The following is a 21,454-nucleotide window of genomic DNA, read 5'->3' on the forward strand; positions in this document are numbered from 1 at the left end:
CGGCAGCCGGGCTGCTCTATCCACGACCGTGCTATGCTTCATACCCAAGCATCTCACTGGATAAACCCAAGGAGGACCGGGCTAGGCGGCATCTCGGCAGAGCCTAGCCCGGGCACCTCCTGTGGTCGGCCTTCCTGCCGATCAAACGGTCTCCTCGGTTGACCACGCCTTTCCGGGCGCCGGTCACTCAGCTTGTCTGGCTTCAGCCATCCCCTGATCAAGCAGCTCGGTCCAACCGAGCACTTCCTTGCCGAGCTTCTTTTCGGTCCGGGGCGGCTCACACTTGGCCCAATTCCTACCCGGGCCAAGTTCTGGCAGCCCATCTCCGGGCGGATAGTCGATCATCTCGACCCCATGCACGGTTGGGCTCTCTTCTTACTCGGCCGTTGCCTCGGCCCAATTCCAGATCATAAATCACCCTCTCAAAACCTATAGCATTTTTTATTTATTTATAATAATGTAACATCACATCATTCTTGTTAAATTTTTCGTATGAATTTTATATATTTAAAATTTTCCGTTTATTTATTTAAATTTCACACAACTAGCTCGTCGATCATTTATTTTTATTGCAAGACAATCATAAAAGCATAAATTAACGAAAAAAATTATCAATAAATAATTTATATTTTTTTTTTCTTTCATTAAAATAATTTATATTTGGACAAATTAGACTAGTTGATTTTGTACTTTGTCAGTTGTGCCAATTTTAATTTCTATAATTTTAATTAGTTTGATTTAATCCTGAATTTTGAATTTTGTCTTAATTTAAGCGAATTTTAATAACATTAATTGAATTTTTGACCAAATATGGCATCAATTTTTTGGGCTAAATTAGTAACAAAAAGACAAAATAGACTAAAAAGTTATAATCATTTCATTTTTTCTCTCAAAAAAAAAATCGAACAAATTTTTTAATTTGAGCAAAAATAGCCAAAAAAATAAAAAAGTGAACTAAAAAAATCACATGCCAAACGACAGTGAATCTCAAGTAAGCTTATTTTGATGTGTAAAATGATAAATTCACTGCAACTCTCCTCCTCCTCCTCCTCCTCCTGCGGGAAGCGATGGACCTCGTACCATTTAATTTCATGCAGCATAGGTACACAAATAGCTCTCCTCCTCCTCCTGCGGGAAGCGATGGACCTCGTACCATTTAATTTCATGCAGCATAGGTACACAAATAGCTCTCAAGGTGGAGCAATGTGCAATTATGACTTTGCGACAAACACACTTATGTTGATGTGCACAATACCTAATTAATTCACCACAACCATCATCCTCTTTCTCCTCCTCTTGTAACCAGTGATTCTTGTACCATTTCATTTCATGTAGCACAAGTACAAAAATAGCCCTCAAACTCAAGCTGGAACAATGTATGACTTTGTTAGAGACACAAAAAATTACAGAATAGTTGATGCAAAAGAGACTTTCTAGCTCTTTGTAGCCTCAAATTGAAAAGTTTCGTGTGTGATAGACTTTTTAACTTTTTTGACTTTTGTAAGAGAAAAAATAGATTAATTATGGTTTGAATTTGATGTTTTGTTTTATCAATTTTTTAACCCATTTTATCTTTTTGTGACTAAAATAGTCAAAAAATTCAAAAAGTTTGACATGCCAAACGAAGGCTTAATTGGTTCTTTTTGTGACCGTGGACTTTCACCTTGAGTGGTGTTCGGTACCAAGCAAAGAAGAGATTTCTCTTGGAGATAAGAATCCTATGAAAAGGCAACAAACATGAATTATTAACATAAAACTTGTAACGGATTCGTAGATTCGAATTGAATCAATTCAGTCCAGTGTAAGCTCCACGTGTAATACCATTTACTTTGGAGTCTCCAAAAAAATGCTAGGTGAGAAACTAACCCTTCATTTGTGTTTCTCTCTCACACACACATATATATACCATTTTAAAGAATGAATGTGTTGTCTCTATAACACCAAATTAAATGAAGTAAAACCTGGTCCAAACACCACAACTACAGACATAGGATCCATTCACTCAATCAATTTTTGTTATGTTGTTCTTGACGATGATGATGGTTGTCATTTCCTTTCCCCTGTTAATTGCTGGCCATCAATCACAAAGGTAATTTTTTTTGTTGCAACAACGCTAAAGACTCATATTTTGCACCCACAAATACATCTATAATGATGTTGTAAAAGTAGTAAGTCTCATATAATTGAGTATATAATCAATTAAAAACTAACACTTTATCAAATCATATCATTGTCGGTTAAATTATGAGAAATTTTTAACGGTCTCAAAAATTTTCTTTTTTTTTTTTGGAAAAATAACCATTGCCATGTTAGTTGTAGGCCATCAGTCACAAAGGTTTTTTCTTTTCTTTTTTTTGAGAAAATCACAATACAGTGAAATTTTTAAAAATTAATTATAAATTAATGAAAAATTTATTATTGTATACTTTAATATTTATAAAATTTATCATTAATTTATAAATATTTTTTTAAATATACACTGACATTTAATCTTCTCTAATTTTTCACCAAAGAACAAACCTAACTTGTGAAACATACTTGTTTTCATGAATCCGTTTTAGTGTAGTTTTTGGTTACCATTGATAATTTTATAAAATTTTCAAAATTTTCTTTTTGATAATCTGTGAGATCACACATTATTGGGCTCAAAACTCTCGTTGTCAACTTAAATAGGAGTGCCACCTTTGATTTGAAATATATTGGCTGTTTAGTATAATTTTTTATAAATTAAGAACAAGTTATTTTAATAATTTTTTTATTTTTTATGAAAATATATGTAGAAAAATAGAGAGAGTGATGTGACAATTTATAGTGACTTTTTCACTTTTTGACTAAAATTAAAAGTTACCAAACAAGGCCTAAAAATTGATAATAAAAAATAGAAATTAAATGTATTTCTCTGTCTGCTTCCCAGTAATTAGTTTATTTAATTATTTTTATCTTGTAAGATGTAAGCATAAATTACACAAAACACTTTAGTACAGTTTTCAAAAATAAAAGATATACGATACCAAACAGTCACATAGTTGGCCATTCATAATGGCATAGATAGTTTTTGATAAAATTAGAAATTAAAAAATATGAATTAAATACTATAAAAATTGAATATTAAACTTTTTTAAGTTGACAAATTATTTGATAAAAATTTCAGTGTTAAACTATTGCAAGTTTAATATATATATATATATATATATAAGATAAAATTTGAAATTTATTATTTATTATTTTTTAATTTTTAATTTTTTCTTTCAAATTTTATATTATGTTAGTGAGGTGACGATAGCGGTGACGTCGGCAATGGTGTAGTGATTGTAATGTTGGGATAATGGTGGTGGCTATGGCAATAGTAGTGATAGTGGTGACGATAGTGAGTTGTGATAGTGGCGGCGACAACATATGGTGGTGGGGTGTGATGATGATAGTGAAATGATGGCAGTGTATAAGGGAGTGCACAGTGCAGTTCAGTGTGGTTTAAGGATAAAACTAAAACTAAATCGTGGATAACAGATTGACAAATTTACTATCCGTAACCAAACCGTGGTTTACGCAGTTTCAACCTATTAGTTGAATGACTAGTTCCCAAAAAAAAAAAAAACATGTTAGTTAAATGAAGAATAATCTTAAATAATTATCAAATATTTACATAAAATATAATACTAATTTACATAATTTTTTTTTTTATATATAAAACACTAATTAACTAATTTTACATAATATTTTTTATATATATAACATTGATTTGAACTAAATTTCACATCTCAAATCGCTCTCACACTAATTTTTACTTTGAAATTTGATTAGAAGTATTAAAAAAAAAAATATGTATTAAGTATGAAAGGACAGGGCGATTTTCAAAGCAGATTATAAATTTCAAATCACAGATCAAACCAACCAACGGTTAGCGGGTGAATTGGTGTGGATTAGACGGTGTTAGTGGACTGGGCGTGTGTTAACAATGGTGGTGGAAGTGCTGATAATAGTATTGGAGAGATAGTGACAGTAGTAGTAGTTACAATGGTAGGGTAACGGGGTGACAACAATGGTGACGTGATTATATATAACAGTACTAGTCAATACTAATACATAAACAGTTACACGCTAAGAATCCTGCTGCTTAAATTTTTTTTAACTTTTAGGGTTGGGATGTCCTAAAAAAGTGCACTTTTTGACTTATTGGTGGGTTTGGGTTGAGTTTGATGTGATGTGTTAGAGAGGTGATGTAATTTAAATAAGATGATGTGACTTAAATAAGATAGTGACTTTTTAACTTATTTAGTACATGCCAAACTAGCCCTTAATCTATATTTTAAATGTTACTTAAATTTGTAAGTCATACATTGTGATTATCAAATGACTTTATTAATCTTCACTTCACAAATTTAGTTTTGGATACTGAATGAATTATCAAACACCAACTTATTAGAGATAAAATGAAGGGATTCATGATGAGAGAATTGGTAATGAGGGGATTAAGGCCTCGTTTAGGAATAGGTTATTTTAGTAATTTTTTAACTTTTTGGCTAAAATGTAAGGAAAAAAAAACCTAGTTGCTTCGAATAAATTTTTTGACTTTTTACGAAAATATGTGAAATAAAATAAGATAAATAATGAGAAGGGGGTAAAATGACCGAAATGGCCTTATAGCATGTCAGGGTACCTGTGGATGCGTCAGTGGCCTCTGCAAATTGTTGGATGTGAAATTTGCTTTCTTGGACAACGCACTTGACATAAAGCCTACAGAATAGGAGGGTTGTGTGCTGTAATGTTGTTCAACATTTCGCCAAATTATACTATAACGATCAAATTTTATTTCTTTTACAGAATTCTACACGTGTCACGTAATATTATGTAAATAATATTTACGTTAATATACATAAATATTTTATGTATATAGGATATGGATTGTACTTTGTGTATTATAATAATTTTTTATGAAACATCACATTTTAAGTTAAAAATAAAATTTTTTAAATTTTTTTTTAAAAATCCAACAAATTATGAGAGTGTTTGGGAACTTGGCTTTTCAGTTTTTTTTTTATTTTTTTAGTACAACACAAATGTCTTACAAAACCCAAAAAAACAAATCTCTCACAAAATATCACATCAAATTCCATACTATTTCAATTTTTCTGTCACAAATATCACATCCAATCACAAATAAAACCCAACTATCTTCCCAAACACAAAGGGTCTGTTTGGTGTGCCGTTTTCTAACACATACGTTTTTAGTTTTCTGATTATATTTACAAAAATTTAAACAACTCAAATATAAACTTGTTTGGTAAATTTCAATTACATAAATCAGTGGTCTCTGTTTATAAATTTGGCCACAAAATGTACACTTAAAAAATGTGTATCCGTTTTGAGTGATTGAGTTTTTCTTTTTTTTACCACCCAACACTAGCCACCACCCGTCACCATTTTCCACCACCGTCTTCCGCCACCACCACCTACCACCACCACTCACCACCCACCTGCCACCACCACCCACTTGCCACCACCACCCACCACCCGCCACCTACCTGCTACCACTGCCCACCACCCGTCACCACCACCCACCACCACCCACTTGCCACCACTCACCACCACCCACCACCACTCACCATCACCACCACCATTACCCACTACCCACGTGCAACCCATCTGGCACTAGTACCCACCACCACCACCCACTCGCTATCACCCACCACCCGCTACCGTCACCCATTCACCCGCCACCTGTCCACCACCACTCACCACCTACCTGTCACTCACTACCCATCTGCCACCACCACCCGCTACCCGCCACAACCACTACCCACTCGCCACCACCTGCCACCATCACCCACCCACCCACCACCACCACCACCACCACCACCACTTGCCACCCACCTGCCGCCACCACCCACTCGCTACCACCCACCACCGTCACCCACCCACCCCCCATCACCACCCTCCACCACCACTCGCCACCCACCTGCCGCCAGCACCACCCACCACCGTCACCCACCCACCCACTAGTACCACCCGCCACCACCCACCATATACCCGCCACCGCCACTACAACCACCACCACCACCACCCACTCGCTACCACCCACCGCCCGCCACCATCACCCAACCACCCACCACCACCTGTTACCCACCACCCATCGTAAACAGACATCCATTCTGTTTTCAGTTTATATTTAAAAAAAATTAACAAACTGTAATAAAAATTTGTTTGATAATTTTTTTGGTTGAAAATGAGTTTAAAAATTTGACAAAAAACCTAAATAAAAAAAATGAGGAAACGTTTTCAGTTTTCAATTTTTTTCAATTAATTTTTTTATCAAATATAATTTATTTCCAAAATTTGTTTTCAAGTAATGTTTTTCTCAAATAAATTTATTTTCAATTAATTTTTTTTTCCAATTAACCTTTTCGATCAAATATTTTTTTTCCCAACTAATACTTTTAAATTATTTTTTTAATAATTTCCATTTCTTTTTCAAATTTTTCCGAATTAGTTTTTTACCCAATTATTTTTGTCCAATTAAATTTTTCATTCAATTATTTTTTTAATTAATTTTTGGTCAATTATAATGTGTGTGATCCCATTGTCATAAATAACGAAAATAAATATAAAAAAGATTTGAAAAAAAAAAAGCAACCAAATTGCTAACCAATTATAATTGATTGCTATAAAAATATAAAAATATAACCAACCTAATCGTAAACGTTACCAAAAATATAAAATGCAGTAACATGACCTAATAACGTACGCGTTACCCAAAAAAAAAGTAATAATCAAACCGTAATTGGTAAGCATCTTGAAATCATAAGCAACCTAAAATCATAACGAAGTCAGTATTCGATAATTGTACAAAAACAGTAACATACATGGTCATACATAATTGCTAACCAATTATGTATGTAAATAAAAGTCTCCAATTAATTTCAAGACAACATAGTAATGACATGCATCACATAACATGTCCACCTAACCAGCATTTCGCCAAATTGCAACCAATTCTGCCTTGATACGCACCCGCAACTGCGCCATCTCAACGTCATCATCTCCAGGCATCATCGCATCGTCAAGGGCAGCCAAATCGTCGCGGTCACGCATGTTCGGATATCGATACTCGGCCGCATTGCTGACAGCAACAATAATCTTATCGTCCACACTATTTCTGCGTATGAAATTATGCAAAGCCATGGACGCTGCAACCAATGGCACCTGCACTTTACGAAAATCAAATCGAGGCATGTCTTTTAGAAATCTCCACCTCATCTTCCATGCACCAAATGTACGCTCAATCACGCTTCGCAAAGATGAGTGAGCGCGGTTGAACAATTCATCATGGTTCCGTGGATTGTGCCTTTGAAATTCCGGTTTGTGGTATCTGTTGCCTTTGTATGGTGCCAGAAAGCCCTTCTTATTGCTGTATCCACTATCCACAAGGTAATAGCGACCTGTGAAAGTGCACATGTAAATGACATAATACTCGTCATCAATGTTCACATGAAAGGGCACTTCTTCCGTACATTTTTATCATGGACATTGTAAACACTGCCATACATAAATTACCACATGGTCAGTGGTTCATCAAATTTTGTTTTTCATTACAATGGTAACATAAATCAAATTTATAATGGGAATATAGTGATATAAAATAAATTGGTACATTTTGACATTTATATTACTGAGGTTAATTATATTTGCATATAATGATGGATGTTACCTTTATGTTGAGCTTGTTTGATACATATTTTCTTGTCTTGCAAAAAAAATTCCCGGTCATGCATTGAATTCTAAATATATCTTTACATTGTTATTTACATACAGATGTTTACCAAAAAAGAATTATGCTACAACAATTGTATTGTGGATTCAGATGTACGTACCGTCAGTTGCAGTTGGAAAATTGTATTGTGGATCCTCCGTTACGTTGCTTAAAACCCGGCTGTCGTGCATGCTGCCCTCTCACCCGCACGACACAAACACAAAGCACATATTGAAATCACATACCGCCAAAATATTATGGGTGTGACACCCCTTTCGGCTGAAATATAGGGCTGCTTCTGACTCCTTTATGCATGCCAGTACATGTGTCCCATCCAATGCACCTAAGCAATCCTATATATGAACCGAAAAAATTGCAATTACAAAAAAATAAATCGACCATGTTTTTTCAAATAATTTTGAATAACGTTACAAATCTTTTCCTACACCTTGAACGGCAAATATTGTCTTTGAGATTGCAAAATAGGATCCCTGTGCGTCTGGAAATTAGCAGGGGGCCTGCAGTGAACGACCGTGAATTTTTTCATTGCTTTCAAGACGGTATGAAAGTGCCGTGAAATAGTTTCACCGGAATGTTAGAACCGTTCTTGTAACTCCCGGTTTGGCAAGTTTTTTAGCACATGAATAAATATTGCAACACTCTTATCGACATGCAAGTCGTGCGGCCGCTCGGGTACACGCAACCCAAAGTCATTTACCAACGTCGTACATAACCGAAGGAACACCTGTTTGGGCATGCACAATTCGTACCGGAAGCGGCCACTGTGACCCTCGTATAATTCCGTAATCCAGGCCCTTCCCGACAATATGGAAGTACGGCATGGAACTTTAAGGACGTATGCCTTGTAGTAATCAGTTGCAATTCTGTAGGCTTCAATGTAATTTAAATTCATCTGCTCATGCCACTGTCTTGCGAGAGCTGCGACCCCTTCTAACATTTCATCCATCTGTGTGGGGTCGTCATCGTCGTTGTTCATACCTACAACATACAAGCATAAAACATTATCAACAACTGCCGAAATGAAGAAATATCAAGCACATGTGTTTGACCATGAAAGTTTAAAAAAAAAAATTGTTGTACAGCAAAAGGAAGTAACTAGTGTATATTTATGTTCAAACCCCTACCATGCATGGCATAAAGAACAAGCTGAAAAAAATAATTATTTCAATTAACTTTTCTAAAATTAAAAGCACATGCAATACTTTGTAATTTAAAATTGAAAGGAACATGAGATTTTCATAATTCGCATCATGTCAGTGGTTCATCATTTGTAATAAAAATTATTATTTTTAAGTGTTGCAACACACATGTTCCAGCCTATACAAACAATTCGGGCAGCTTATATAAACAATTCGGTCAACACACATGTTCCACCCTATATAAACAATTCGTGGAACACCAATGGCACCTGGGCAATACATAAACAATTCAGAAAATTAAACACTTCCCTACAACCATTATACCATAACAAAACATAAAATATAAAATAGATGGTCCAAGGTTTAATCCAACCCTGCAGCCATTATAGCATAACAAAACATAAAAGACCACAAACATATCCCGACTGTCCAGTTAAGGTTCCGTAAGCCACAGGCACGACCCATGCCCAAACCATCTTCAAACCACAATTCAACTAAAATTAAACACAACAAAGGAAAAAAAAAGTTCAGAATTCAACTGAAATTAAAATCAAAGTCCTTCATTCAGCAGATTTAAAATCGAACTCCTTCATCCCGCAGCAAACTCGCAAGAGTGACACCCCCACTCCTATCTTTGTCTTGTTTCTTCGCTCGTAGCCACCCGATTATGCCTCGGTCCGTGGGAATACTCATTACCATTTCCCGATTGTTCGGAACCTCCATAAGCATGACTCCAAAATGGAGAAGTTCATCTTCAAGCTCTAGTCCCTGTATTTCATACAGCCGTCCAACAGCCTGTCCCATAGTAATACTGTGGCCCCCGACGACGTGGTTGACAGTTAATTCCTTGCTCTGAGTCTTCACAGAATTTAGCAAGTCGTCCATGCTGCTTGCCAACGCTTTAGCTCCCGTAATGCGCTTGTTTTGCAATGCTTTCCCCGAGGAATGCTTCCGCTTACTTCCACTACCCGTGGCATTGATGTGCGCGGAGTTCATCATGGCTGCCATTTCCGATGCGCCTAAGTCATTGCTGTCACTTGAAAATTCTGGACTGTCCGACTCTCCGTCCAACTCCATTGGGTTACGAGTCTCGTCGGGTGTCCATGCATTTTTTCCCGTAGCCGCAGCGCCAGTGAAGACGCGCTCCATCAAGTCCGGATGGTCCAAGGTTTTGGTTCTGAACTTGCAACATACATTGTCAATCTGTAAATCAACACAATGTAACTAGCATTAGCGTACTGTCATTGAGTAAAAAGCAATGCAACATGGTGCATAAATCAGTAAAGTTTGTTAATGCTACAACAATGGCTGACAGTAATGTAAAGTATGTTACAATGAACATATTGACAAAAAAGAACAAGAATGTTGTAAAGTATGATGATTGCTACCAATCAAGGAAAAACGAAGCCTAATTTATTTTCAATAAAAGTGAAGAACAACATAACAATGTAGTGCTTCTCCTTAGAAGAAAAAACATCTATTCTATTTTACTATATGAAGGACTCAACTAAACAACTTTTGAAGCTATATAAGAAATTTTATGTTTGCCAATTGAATGAATAAACATGTGACAACCAATCCAATAAATAGTAGCTAATTAGTTCTCAAAACCAACCGATATTTCTCACTCGACAAACTGCCCCAAAATTCAAATATGCATGTACAACCCCCCCCCCCCTTTGTTCAATAGACTACCCTGTACCACAATGTTAACACTTATAAAGAAAGATCAATGCATTACGAATCTGGAAAACAAGAGCAGGTAAATTAGGTCATACTGTTACAAAATTGTGTGCCAAAAATAAATGGTTTTTATTATACAACAAGTCCTTATGTTTTGGGTCTTCAACCTACTTCATATGGAAAGTGAGCTAACACCAATTTATTGATGTTTTCCAAATATTTACAGACATAAAAATATAACAAAAAAAGAAATTGGTGCATGAGGAACAGCATAAGGAGAATAGTGGCATCAAACCACACCAACAAACCTAGGCCAACTCTTTTCAGAATAAAAATCTGAGACAAGAAATTTTAGTCCAGAACTCTTTGTCCAGAATTTATTTCGGATTTCAGAATTTATCAGGATTGTAGGCCAAGTAATATTTCAGAATCCATTTCAGTCCAAAATTTCAGATTTCATTTGATTTCAAAATTCTTTTTCAGAAACAAGAATTCATTTCAGTCCAACGATTTCATTCCAGAATTTTAGAATTCGTTTCAAATTCAGAATTTCAGATTTCATTTGATTTCCTAATTTCAGAATTTCATTAACATTAACAAACATAATTCTTATGACTTCAGAAATTCAGAAAAACAAGAATTTTAACATTAACAGACATAATTCAGAATTTAAGAATTCTTTTCATTTCAGAAGGCTGATAGATGGTCCAAGGAATAAATTCCAGAATTTCAGTATTCATTTCAATTCAGAATTTCTTTATCTGATTTCAGAATTTCAGAATTTCATTAACATTAACAAACATAATTTCATTTCAGAAATTCAGAATTCCAGAATTTTGTGCTGAGACAGATGGGTACATTACAAATAAAACCTGTTCACCATCCCAAAAATATTTCGTAATCCAAACCACAGCATGCCATGTTAGGTAAAGTTAGAAAATTGAACGTTTTAAACTACACTGGAAAACATGATACACATACAAAAATTGAGATATTAGTTATGCAATAACGGACATGAAAAAAAAAATGTAAACCGTTACCTTTTCCATTTTAGCCCACCAATCAGCCGAAGCGTTGAACAGCCCAGTTACTTGGTCAAAGTCAATTCCAGTTGGTCCTTTCCGGCAATCCATTAGCTTACACCACGCACGCCACTCAGTCTTCAACAGATTGTACTTGTTTTTAAGTTGTTTGAGGGAATGCAGCCACCCAGTTGCTGCCTCAAATGTCTTAGACAACGAACGGTACCCGTTTGGAGTGATTGACATGTGTGGCCGGTTTCCTGCTTCAATTTCCTTCACAACCAGTTCCAACAAAATCCGTGTCGACTCCCCATCCCAAGTTGCTTTATGATAGGGTTGTTGGCGTTTCCCTTTGCCGAAAGGGGTACGAGGTGTAGATCGATGTGACACCATGCGACTAACAATAGCGTGACATGGGAACCAACGTAAAAATATGTATACACTAACAATTGTGCGTATTACCAATATGAGGAACACATTTTTATGTCAGAAATGTGGTATTAGACAGAAAACATAGCCCAATAGATTCATTTAAAGACATTAGTACTTGAAACAAAAACAAACAGTAGCGGAATTAGATGTAAAATACATGTTTACGAACAAAACATACATTCATAATTTTTTTTCAGTCACAAACCATAATGCGCTTAAATTGTATTAGGGTACGGTTGCTACCATGGTTACATATATCACATCCGAAACAACAAAATAATGACGACAATGTAAAGGACACATGTCACTACTGTAAGCACACGCAAAGTTTGTTCAATGTCACGGAAACGACCCTCAAAACGAGCGACATTCTGTGTGTCATTCTCAGCTGCCCTTTGGCGCCCAAATTCGTCACACCACCCAATCCAACTGACACATGGCTGAGGTTAAAAAAAAACATTAGTGACGGTTTAAGAAGGAAATGTAAAAGGAAACGTGCTTGTACTCACCACTCCACGAGGGCATTGGTAGTACGCACGACCAGGGTTTCTTGCAGAACGGGAAATCTTTACAACACAATGCCCGTACCCACATGCACACATACGGGTTGGTTGTGCTGATGTGGCAGTTGACATAAATGAGGCCATGGTTTCTTTCGTGACTTTTTTCGGGACATGACAAGCGCAGCAAGAGTAGGTCAATGGGTGTGACACTTTTGTTAAGGACATAAATTTGTTATACGAAAATGGGTAACAAAATGGAACAACCCCCCCCCCCCACGTCACATTTAAATCCCGGAATACCAATGGACACCCCTTTTTTTAACCAAATATGTATATATTAACAAATAAAAAAATCAACTTGAAAAGGATAATATACCAAACTCTCCAGGATATTACCAAAAGTGGTTGATCACTCAAACATCATGCAAGGCAATAAATCCATGTTATGCAGTCAAGGGAAGGCTAAAATGTAATGTGTTTAGCTAGTACATCTCAAATAAGTAAAATAGTGCTACAATTTCTCAGAAAATAAATGTGTTTGGCTACTACATCTAAAATTTTGAACTCACTGTCTCCTAATTTACCTTAATCAAAAGATTCATTAAAAAGTTATTAATATTAGGATTCCGACATCACAAAAAACATTTTAATCCTTACCATATATAAATAATGTATCCCTATTTTTCAGGAAATCCTAAAGACCACAAAAATTTTAAAATAAAGTTTGTGCATATGAGAGCACATGGGTCTAATATCCATGGTTTCTGAATGACTAATTAGATTGGTTGTCATGGTGTGATCCATCACACAAAATTAAACCATTCCAATCCCATTCCATAATCCTATATTGTGCACATGAGTCAATTCTTGCTTGAAGATCAAGTATTTAGAAATTATTAATCCATTGGAAGCAATGAAACTATGGTTGGTGATTTAAGAACTATTGGATTTATAATGTATTTACTTCATTACACACTCTCATCATGAATCACAATGCTAAAAAACTTTAGGCCTCAAGGCCTAAGCCACTGAAGCAGTGGCTGTAGGCCCCAATTTGAAAGAGGCCCCATACTTTTTTTCTCAAACAGAAAAGAGTAAAGCCATGCAACCTTAACAAAAGACCCAACACTTAACAAAGAGCAAATTAAAAAATAAATTTAAAAGTAATTGGTTTGTTCAATCATGAAAATAAACTATGGCATAGATATAAAAATAAAGTTTACAAGTGCAAGTGGTGAGACAAATTGAAAACGGAAAAGGAAAGTGGTGAGACAAATTTTTTTAGGGGAGACAAAAAAAGAGCAAACGAAAAGGAAATTTTTTGTAGAAGACAAATTGAAATTGGCAAGTGGTGAGACACACAGACACACACACACACACACACAGACACAAACACACACACACACACACACACACACACACAGAGTTCATCCATATACAAAAAAAAAAGAGCATACAAGTCATGGTTATCAGATCCACACCCCCCCTCCCACCACCCAAAACCCGCTAATTTGTAAAGTGGTGTCGGTAGTTCAAAGGAAGCCCTAAAACCCCAAACATGGCAGTGTGCAGGGTAGTTCCTGAAAATATTGCCCAAATCTGAATTCCATCGACAGATTGAAATATGGAAGTGGTCAGACAAAGCACGAGACACACACACATAGACACAACGCAACAGAGAGAGAGAGAGAAACAAAGTTCATACATATATCAAAAACAGACCATACGCATCATGGTTACATTCCGAAACAGAAACAAGAGATGCTGAAGCGAGAGAGAGAGAGAGATAGAGAGAGAGAGAGAGAGAGAGAGAGCGAAGAAGAGCCTACTTGCAGCTGGGGGAATCGTCGGGGGATGGACTGCTTCTCCGTCGGCCTTTGCGGACTGTCGTCGTCGCTTCGTTTTTCTTTCTCTTCAGATCAGAGCTTCTACTATCTTCTGGCGTTGAACGAAGAACCCTCTTCATGTTGATGTAGCTGAATAGCTGAAGGTAGTACACCCTCTCTGATAATAGCTCTGAAATGATTCGTAGCTCTGAAATGATTCCTATCAGTGTTTAACATAAAGGGAGGGTGAAAACGGAATAAAGAAAATCAAGGAGGGGCAAAACGGTCTTTTTACACCGCATCTGCCACCCATCACGTGAAGATACTGTACATAGGTGTGTAGGGTGAAATTTATAGACTTTTTGACTTTTTTAGTAACTTTTTGACTTTTTGGCTAAAAATGTAAGTCGCCAAACGAGGCCTAAGTAAAATTGTGTTTGTTTTGATGATAATTATTAGTGTAAAAATTGTTAAATTATTTTTATATAAAATAATAAAACAAATAAAAAATGCAAAAAATTAAACATTAATAATAATAAAAAAATACCCAACATGTAAAAAATAAAAAAAAAATTTATAATCCCCTCACTATTTCTTTAATACCACTTTCACCTCCTTCATCGCAATCCCCCTTCCAACCTCCGTTTTAATCTCATCTTCCATCCTAATCCCTTCCCCAACTCTACAAACAAACACAATACTAAATAAGCTCCACCTCCATCCTAATTCCATCACACCCTTTACACCTCAAAACAAACGGACGTGAATGAATTATCAAACTCAACTTATTAACTCCTGAATAAGGCACGCATTTCAGATGGACATGTAGCCATTTATTTGTATGAACTCTTCTTCTACTATATAAATTTTGCTTCCTAGGCTCCTCAATTCTCAACTCTAAACTCACTCACTCTCTCTCTCTCTCTCTCTCTCACATGGAAACCTCAGCTGCTAAATTTATTTTTGTATTTGTTTATGCCCTCATCATCACACTCAGCACCCTGCAAGAAACAAATGGAGTTTTAAATGGAGAGACTCAAAAAATGATAAGTGAGGCTAACAAGAATGGCCCTTATCTAGGGTTGGTTATTCCAAACCTATTTGAGATGAACCCTCTTCTTCAATCTCCAAGCTTCACATCTTCCAACCTTACCATAGATTTTCAAGGCAAGTGTTCCCTTGAAAATAAAAAAAAAATTCCTAGATCACTCCATTTTTCTCTAGCTTCAATTACCTTTTCTTACTTACTTTGCATTTCATGTCTCATTTTATTTTATTTTTTTCTGAAGGAAGGAGATTTCGATTCGGAAAAATTGATGAAAAGGATGTCATATTGGTCATGACTGGACTTGGCATGGTACGTAGTTTTTTAATTCTCTTTGGAGAGTTCTTTATACACAAATTACAGCACAAAAAGTAAGTTCAAAGTCCATTTTATGATTCAAATTCATCTTATTGCTTGAGTCACGCTTAAAGTGAATCAAGGTCATAAAATTCACTTTTCCATGCATTTTTCTGTGTTCCAGTTCTGTACACTTAACATTTATGTTCTTTTTTTTTTCTTTTTTTTTTTTATAAATAATTTGGCATGTGTGTGTATATATATTAAAGATAAATGCAGGGATAACAACACAGCTATTGGTGAGTTTATTTGAAGTGGAAGGAATAGTGCATTATGGAATAGCAGGGAATGCAAACCCAAGTCTGAATATAGGGGATGTTACCATTCCTCAGTATTGGTCCCATACTGCTCTTTGGAATTGGCAGGTAAACCCCTCCTCCTAACACCAACACAATACCTAGCTAGCTTTAAGTTGAAAACTTATACTGCGAAGGAAATCAAATAATATTGCAGAATGTAAGTTTGGAGATCAAAGTCTCTAACTAATCTTGTATCTCTTTTGGCAGTTAAGCCGATGTCTTAACTTGATAGTTATTAGTTAAAATAGTGAGACTCAATATTTTATGTTGAATTTTTATCACATAATCACTCCTAAGATTGGGGAACCCCTCACTCCAAATATTGGGAACCCTTAGGTGAGTGCCGGCTTGATCTTGGCTTTCGCCTCTTTGTAACCCAAAAGAAATAGAATAATGTTTGGGACCCCCTTTTGGAGGTCACCCCTCACCCCCCCTTTGCCACGTGGCGGGTGGTGATTGGAGGAGCAGGAAAAAAAAGAAAAAGAAAAAGAAAATGTAACCAATGAGAGAGAGAGGGGGTCAAAGGGGGTGGGGGAAAAAGGGGAGATGAATCATTGTTGAAAGAAATATATATATATATATATATGTTCGATGGTCATAACATTCAAAATGAAATGCATAGTATTTTTAGTATATTTGGTTTGAGTTTTGTGGATTAAGTTTTTTAAAAATTGATTTTTTTGGTTTTCGTGTTTTTTTGTTTTTAGTGAATATTTTTTAAATTTTAAACATTTTTTTTTATTTTTTTAGATGTACCTTATTTAGATGTATCTAAAAAGTAAAAAATTTGTGAAAAAATATTTTAAAAAATTAATAAATACATAAAAATACAAAAAATGTACTGAATTCTTGTTTTTTTTTTTGTATTTTTGGTATTTAGTGAATTTTTAAAAGATTTTTTTTACAATTTTTTTACTTTTTAGGTGTATTTATGTTAGGTGTGTCTAAAAAGTAAAAAAATTGTTTAAAATATTAAAAAAAATAAGTAAAAACAAAAAAATACAGAAAACAAAAAAGTAAAATTTTTTGAAAAGTGTTTTTTGAAAAGCAAAAACAAACAAGTTAATTTTTTTTTTTTTTTTTTTATGTGCGCATGAAGTAGGGCTAGGTTGGAAAAAATTGGAGATCAAGCCCAACATAGTTTTTTTACGAGCTCAGGGCGAACTGGACCGCGGGTCAAAATCTTAAGCATAAGCGCTACACAATGGGTTTGACTCAGATGGACTTGCAGGGGTTGAGGGTTGCTGATGTGCCTTATGGCACAGTAGTCCTGCTGTGAAGGTTTGTAGAGGTATTTATCGAGTGTATTTTGATGATTTGAACCGTTCAGATTGTAAGGTTTGTCGATTTTATCATCCATATAAAAAATCAAATTAATCGGACATCTATAAACCCATGATTAAGTCCTAATTGTTTTAAAAATATTATTAAAATCATGGTAACCGTTTATTTTTTGAAAAACAAATGTCCTATTATGATAAGACTACAAATGTCTAAATTACTTGATTTTTTGTATGGATGATCTATTCGACGAATTTTACAATATGATTAGTTTGAATAATCGAAAAAGACTCGAGACACACCTTAATAAGCCTCACAGGAACTTATTGTGCCATAAAACATAGCAGAACCCCCAATTCGGACTTGCAGACCGAACAGAGTAGGTCAATGGATCGCCTCTTACAAGTTAATAGGCCAAGTTCGTTGGCTTAGCCTAACAAAGCAAGATTTAAGCCTTATTTTTACATTAATGATCTATTTTTCCCATTATGTTTTCACAATTTCTGATGGGCTCAAGGGTTGGCCTGCTTCCCACAGGCCAAGATCGTAGGCAAGCCAATAGATGGGCCCACGAGGCACTGTCGTTAACCACACTCTTATTATATCATTCTATAATAAATATTTATTTGTATTTAGAATTAATTGTTTCTATTTTACAACTTAGAAGAAGATAATAATAAAATGATTGATTTCATTTGCTGCCATTGTTTAGGTTTTACCCCACCTTTATGTGAGAGCTTTTGCATTCTGTGCACTGATTTTCTGTGTAAATAATAGTTGTCTTTACTAAACTCAAAACTTGAAATGATGCAGAGGTATGGAGATGGGCCTGAAGATGAACTATCACTGGAAGAGAATGGAGACTACACAAGAGAAATTGGATACATAAAGTATGCAAATTATGCAACAAATGTAACAGAATGCAACTTACATGACAACTTCCTCAACAATGTTTGGTACCAACCAGAGGAAGTTTTCCCCATTGATGGAACTCCTGAGGAAAGGCAACATGCCTTTTGGGTCCCAGTTGATTCCCATTACTTTGAATTATCCAAAAACCTTGAGGTAAGCCTCCTCATAATTATTCTCTTTTTTTTTTTTTTAAAGTGTCCAGTTGCACAGTTCAGAGTACCATATGATATTGTTTACATGGTATTTTTAACAAATAAAAAATTAGAAAACATACTAAATAAGATATCTTTGTGTCCTAACTACTTAACAAATGTGAATTGTTGCACTTTTAGTTAGGAGTATCACGTGGACAATGTCACATGATACTTTGGAATTATTGAATAACTATCCGTCCAGTTGGGCCCTTGAGACTGAGACCTATTTTAATAATTGAATCTGCTCTTTTTGTAATTTTTGTGTATAAAATTCATACATTATGTTATTATAGTTTTTTTTTTTTTTAAAAAAAAATAGATGGTAAGTATGAGTTTTGATAATAACCTGTCGATTTTGTTTGAAAATAAATATAATGAAATAAATAATTGTGATTGATAGATTAATTTGATATATTTATTTACTTATATTTTTTTATGAATAATTTAGGCAAAAGACCTACAATAATTAATGAATGGATCAAAAACAGCCATGGCCCACGAACCTAATTGGACTATCTAGCTGTACACCAAGACGGACTCGGAATAGTATGCTCCTTAACGAAATAAAACAAGGAAAGGCTATGGTACATCCACTATTTAGAATTTATCATCAAAAATTTGTTTTTTAGTTTAAAACCGGAGATTCTGGCCATAAGTCAATTTCTTAATTTTTTAGGTCATTAGGTCAAAATTTTAATTTTTTTGAGCCAAAATATACAATTTGTTCAAAAGGATAATTATTTGTTTAAATCAATCTATCTCTTGAAATCATCTAATTTGTCTATCAGTTGAAATTTACCAAACTATCTATCTGTTAAATATCACACATTTCACTATCTCACCACCATCACTTTCTGCTGCCAACGACTTTTTTGGCCAATTTTTTGGCTACTTTTTCGGCGCCGGTGAAATTTTTCGACGACTTTTTCTAGCGCCTGTGACTTTTCCGGCATGTCCTTATTACCAAATAAGATTTTACCTTGAATCTAATGCCTTACACCCTTTTTAAATTAGACTTTTCACCAATTTTCTCTTAAAAATATTGATACAAAAATAAAAATACTGTGTGTTTTAAAAGAATTTGTTGTTTTTATTTCTAAAAAACACTTTCCTCTAGGATTGTAGGGTCTGGGTTGTGAATAGACTCTGGGCCCAACTAATCAGTTATCTATGAATTATTATTGTTGATTATCAAATTAATTGAATATCGGTAGTCATATAATTAGATCAAATTTATTTTTACAAATAGATAATCTATTCTATAAATTATACACAATGCCAAAAAAAAAAAACAAAAACAAATGTAATCCAATTTCATGACTATTGATGTCATATAAGATAAACGATCTACGCAGAGAGCACCATATGATAAATGGTTGAAATTATCAAAATGAACCCAAAGTGAGCACATATCACATGAGCTCCCTCTAGTCCAATTCGTAGACTAGAGAAACTAATTCCAAAAATTATAAAAAAAAAAAATTGAGAAAATGAAAAGATAACTAAACTGGTTCTAATTGTGTGGATTGCATAATGAATTTCCATTAACAATTTTTTGAAGTGTACAGAATTCAATCACAAAATCAAACACAATAACCCTCTCACACGAGTCTGATTCTATTACCATATTCTGTGCACATAAAACCCCAGCAGCTGACTTCATAAAACCATCTACCTTGTTTGATCATTTAGAGTTTGGAACTAGAGGGCTGCATAAACTCAACAACATGTTTGTCTGAGACACCAAAGGTGACAAGAGTCCTAAGAGGAACTAGTGCAAGCATATACCTAGACAATGCAGCTTATAGAAACTTCATATATGGAAAATTCAATGTGAGCCCAGTTGACATGGAGAGTGCAGCTGTGGCACTCATTTGCCTTCAACAAAGAATACCTTTCATCACCATCAGGGCTCTCTCCGACTTGGCCGGTGGCGGTTCTGCCCAGTCCAATGAGGCTGCTACTTTCATTTCTCTTGCTGCTAACAACTCTGTCACAGTTGTTGTGGAATTCATCAAGAATTTATTGTCAGCCAATTACATAATTTCAAGTGCTTAGATGATCAATCAGAGAGTTTGATTCTAAGTAGATTGTCTTGCTGCTATTATGCTTAATAAGAGGCATAGTATGGGACTCACTCATGCTTTACTACTGTTTTGTGTGTGTGTATGTGTGTGTGTGTGTGTGTGTTTGTGTTGAATGTTGTATTTTCATAACTTGTTCACTTAACTAGTGGTGGATGAACAATAATTGGCTATGTATAACTTCGTTGATTTTGGGCTAAGGCCATTTTAGGTTTTGTGTTCAAAATTTTCGTTTTTTCTTTTTAATTAATAAACTTAGTAAAAAGTTACGGAAACATTCATGGTTTTTATTTTGTGAGAAAGTGATTTTAAAAAATTCAAGAAACAATTTAAAATTATTTCTTAAAAAATGGTTTTTCTTTAAAAAAAAATTCTCAAAAACAATTTGCTATATAAGTTTTTTATATAATGTTTTGTAGTATCTATTTTCAAGAATAAAAAATGAAGAAATAAAAATGATACCAAACACATCTAATTGATCCCTTTCTAAGATTGAGGATCAACAAGTGGACTACAAGCCACACAAAGAACCCCCTTCCCCCGTGAAGCACCAAAAGAGCTTGAAAAGCTCAGTCAATGAGTAAAAGTCACCACATATTTATAGTCACCGAGTTCTTCATAAAGTTAATCCAAGTTGAAATATGTTTCCTTGCAATTCAATCCAAAACTAGTAAGAAAACACTCAAAACAAAATTTTAAGAAATCAAGATCAATTTTAAGTTTTCTCAGGAATCCGAACCCAACCATACAAAGAATGGGAGTCTAGTTGCTCAAACAAACTATAGTACTAATTTTGACGCGAATAAAAAATATCCAAGGCGGCGCCTAAGTATGCTCGAGCGCTTACACCCGATCCCACACAGACAATAGTAAAAAAATTCCTGCAGCAGTCCTACGCTCAAGCGCACA

At 35.0% G+C, this 21,454-nt stretch overlaps 3 protein-coding genes across 3 annotated transcripts; 1 reads left to right on the forward strand and 2 right to left on the reverse strand.

Moving 5' to 3' along the window:
- Window positions 1-6,793: 6,793 nt before the first annotated feature.
- Window positions 6,794-8,100, reverse strand: LOC114265415 (uncharacterized). Its single transcript, XM_028206239.2, has 2 exons — window positions 7,869-8,100; window positions 6,794-7,436 (listed from the first exon to the last, which is right to left on the reverse strand). The coding sequence occupies exons 1-2, from the start codon at window positions 7,936-7,938 to the stop codon at window positions 6,961-6,963; spliced, it is 546 nt and encodes a 181-aa protein (XP_028062040.2). The 5' UTR covers window positions 7,939-8,100; the 3' UTR covers window positions 6,794-6,960.
- A 1,155-nt stretch (window positions 8,101-9,255) lies between these two features.
- Window positions 9,256-11,714, reverse strand: LOC145802136 (uncharacterized). The gene is made up of 2 exons (XM_082894793.1): window positions 11,631-11,714; window positions 9,256-10,110 (listed from the first exon to the last, which is right to left on the reverse strand). Exons 1-2 carry the CDS (start codon window positions 11,637-11,639, stop codon window positions 9,481-9,483), a joined length of 639 nt encoding a protein of 212 aa, XP_082750919.1. The 5' UTR covers window positions 11,640-11,714; the 3' UTR covers window positions 9,256-9,480.
- Window positions 11,715-15,220: 3,506 nt separating this feature from the next.
- Window positions 15,221-20,755, forward strand: LOC114265414 (bark storage protein A). The gene is made up of 5 exons (XM_082894791.1): window positions 15,221-15,544; window positions 15,667-15,730; window positions 15,985-16,140; window positions 18,169-18,420; window positions 20,154-20,755. Exons 1-5 carry the CDS (start codon window positions 15,309-15,311, stop codon window positions 20,517-20,519), a joined length of 1,074 nt encoding a protein of 357 aa, XP_082750917.1. The 5' UTR covers window positions 15,221-15,308; the 3' UTR covers window positions 20,520-20,755.
- The last annotated feature ends 699 nt before the right edge of the window (window positions 20,756-21,454 follow it).

Source organism: Camellia sinensis, chromosome 11, assembly GCF_055761805.1.
Source record: "Camellia sinensis isolate YWXY chromosome 11, ASM5576180v1, whole genome shotgun sequence".
NCBI lineage: Eukaryota > Viridiplantae > Streptophyta > Magnoliopsida > Ericales > Theaceae > Camellia > Camellia sinensis.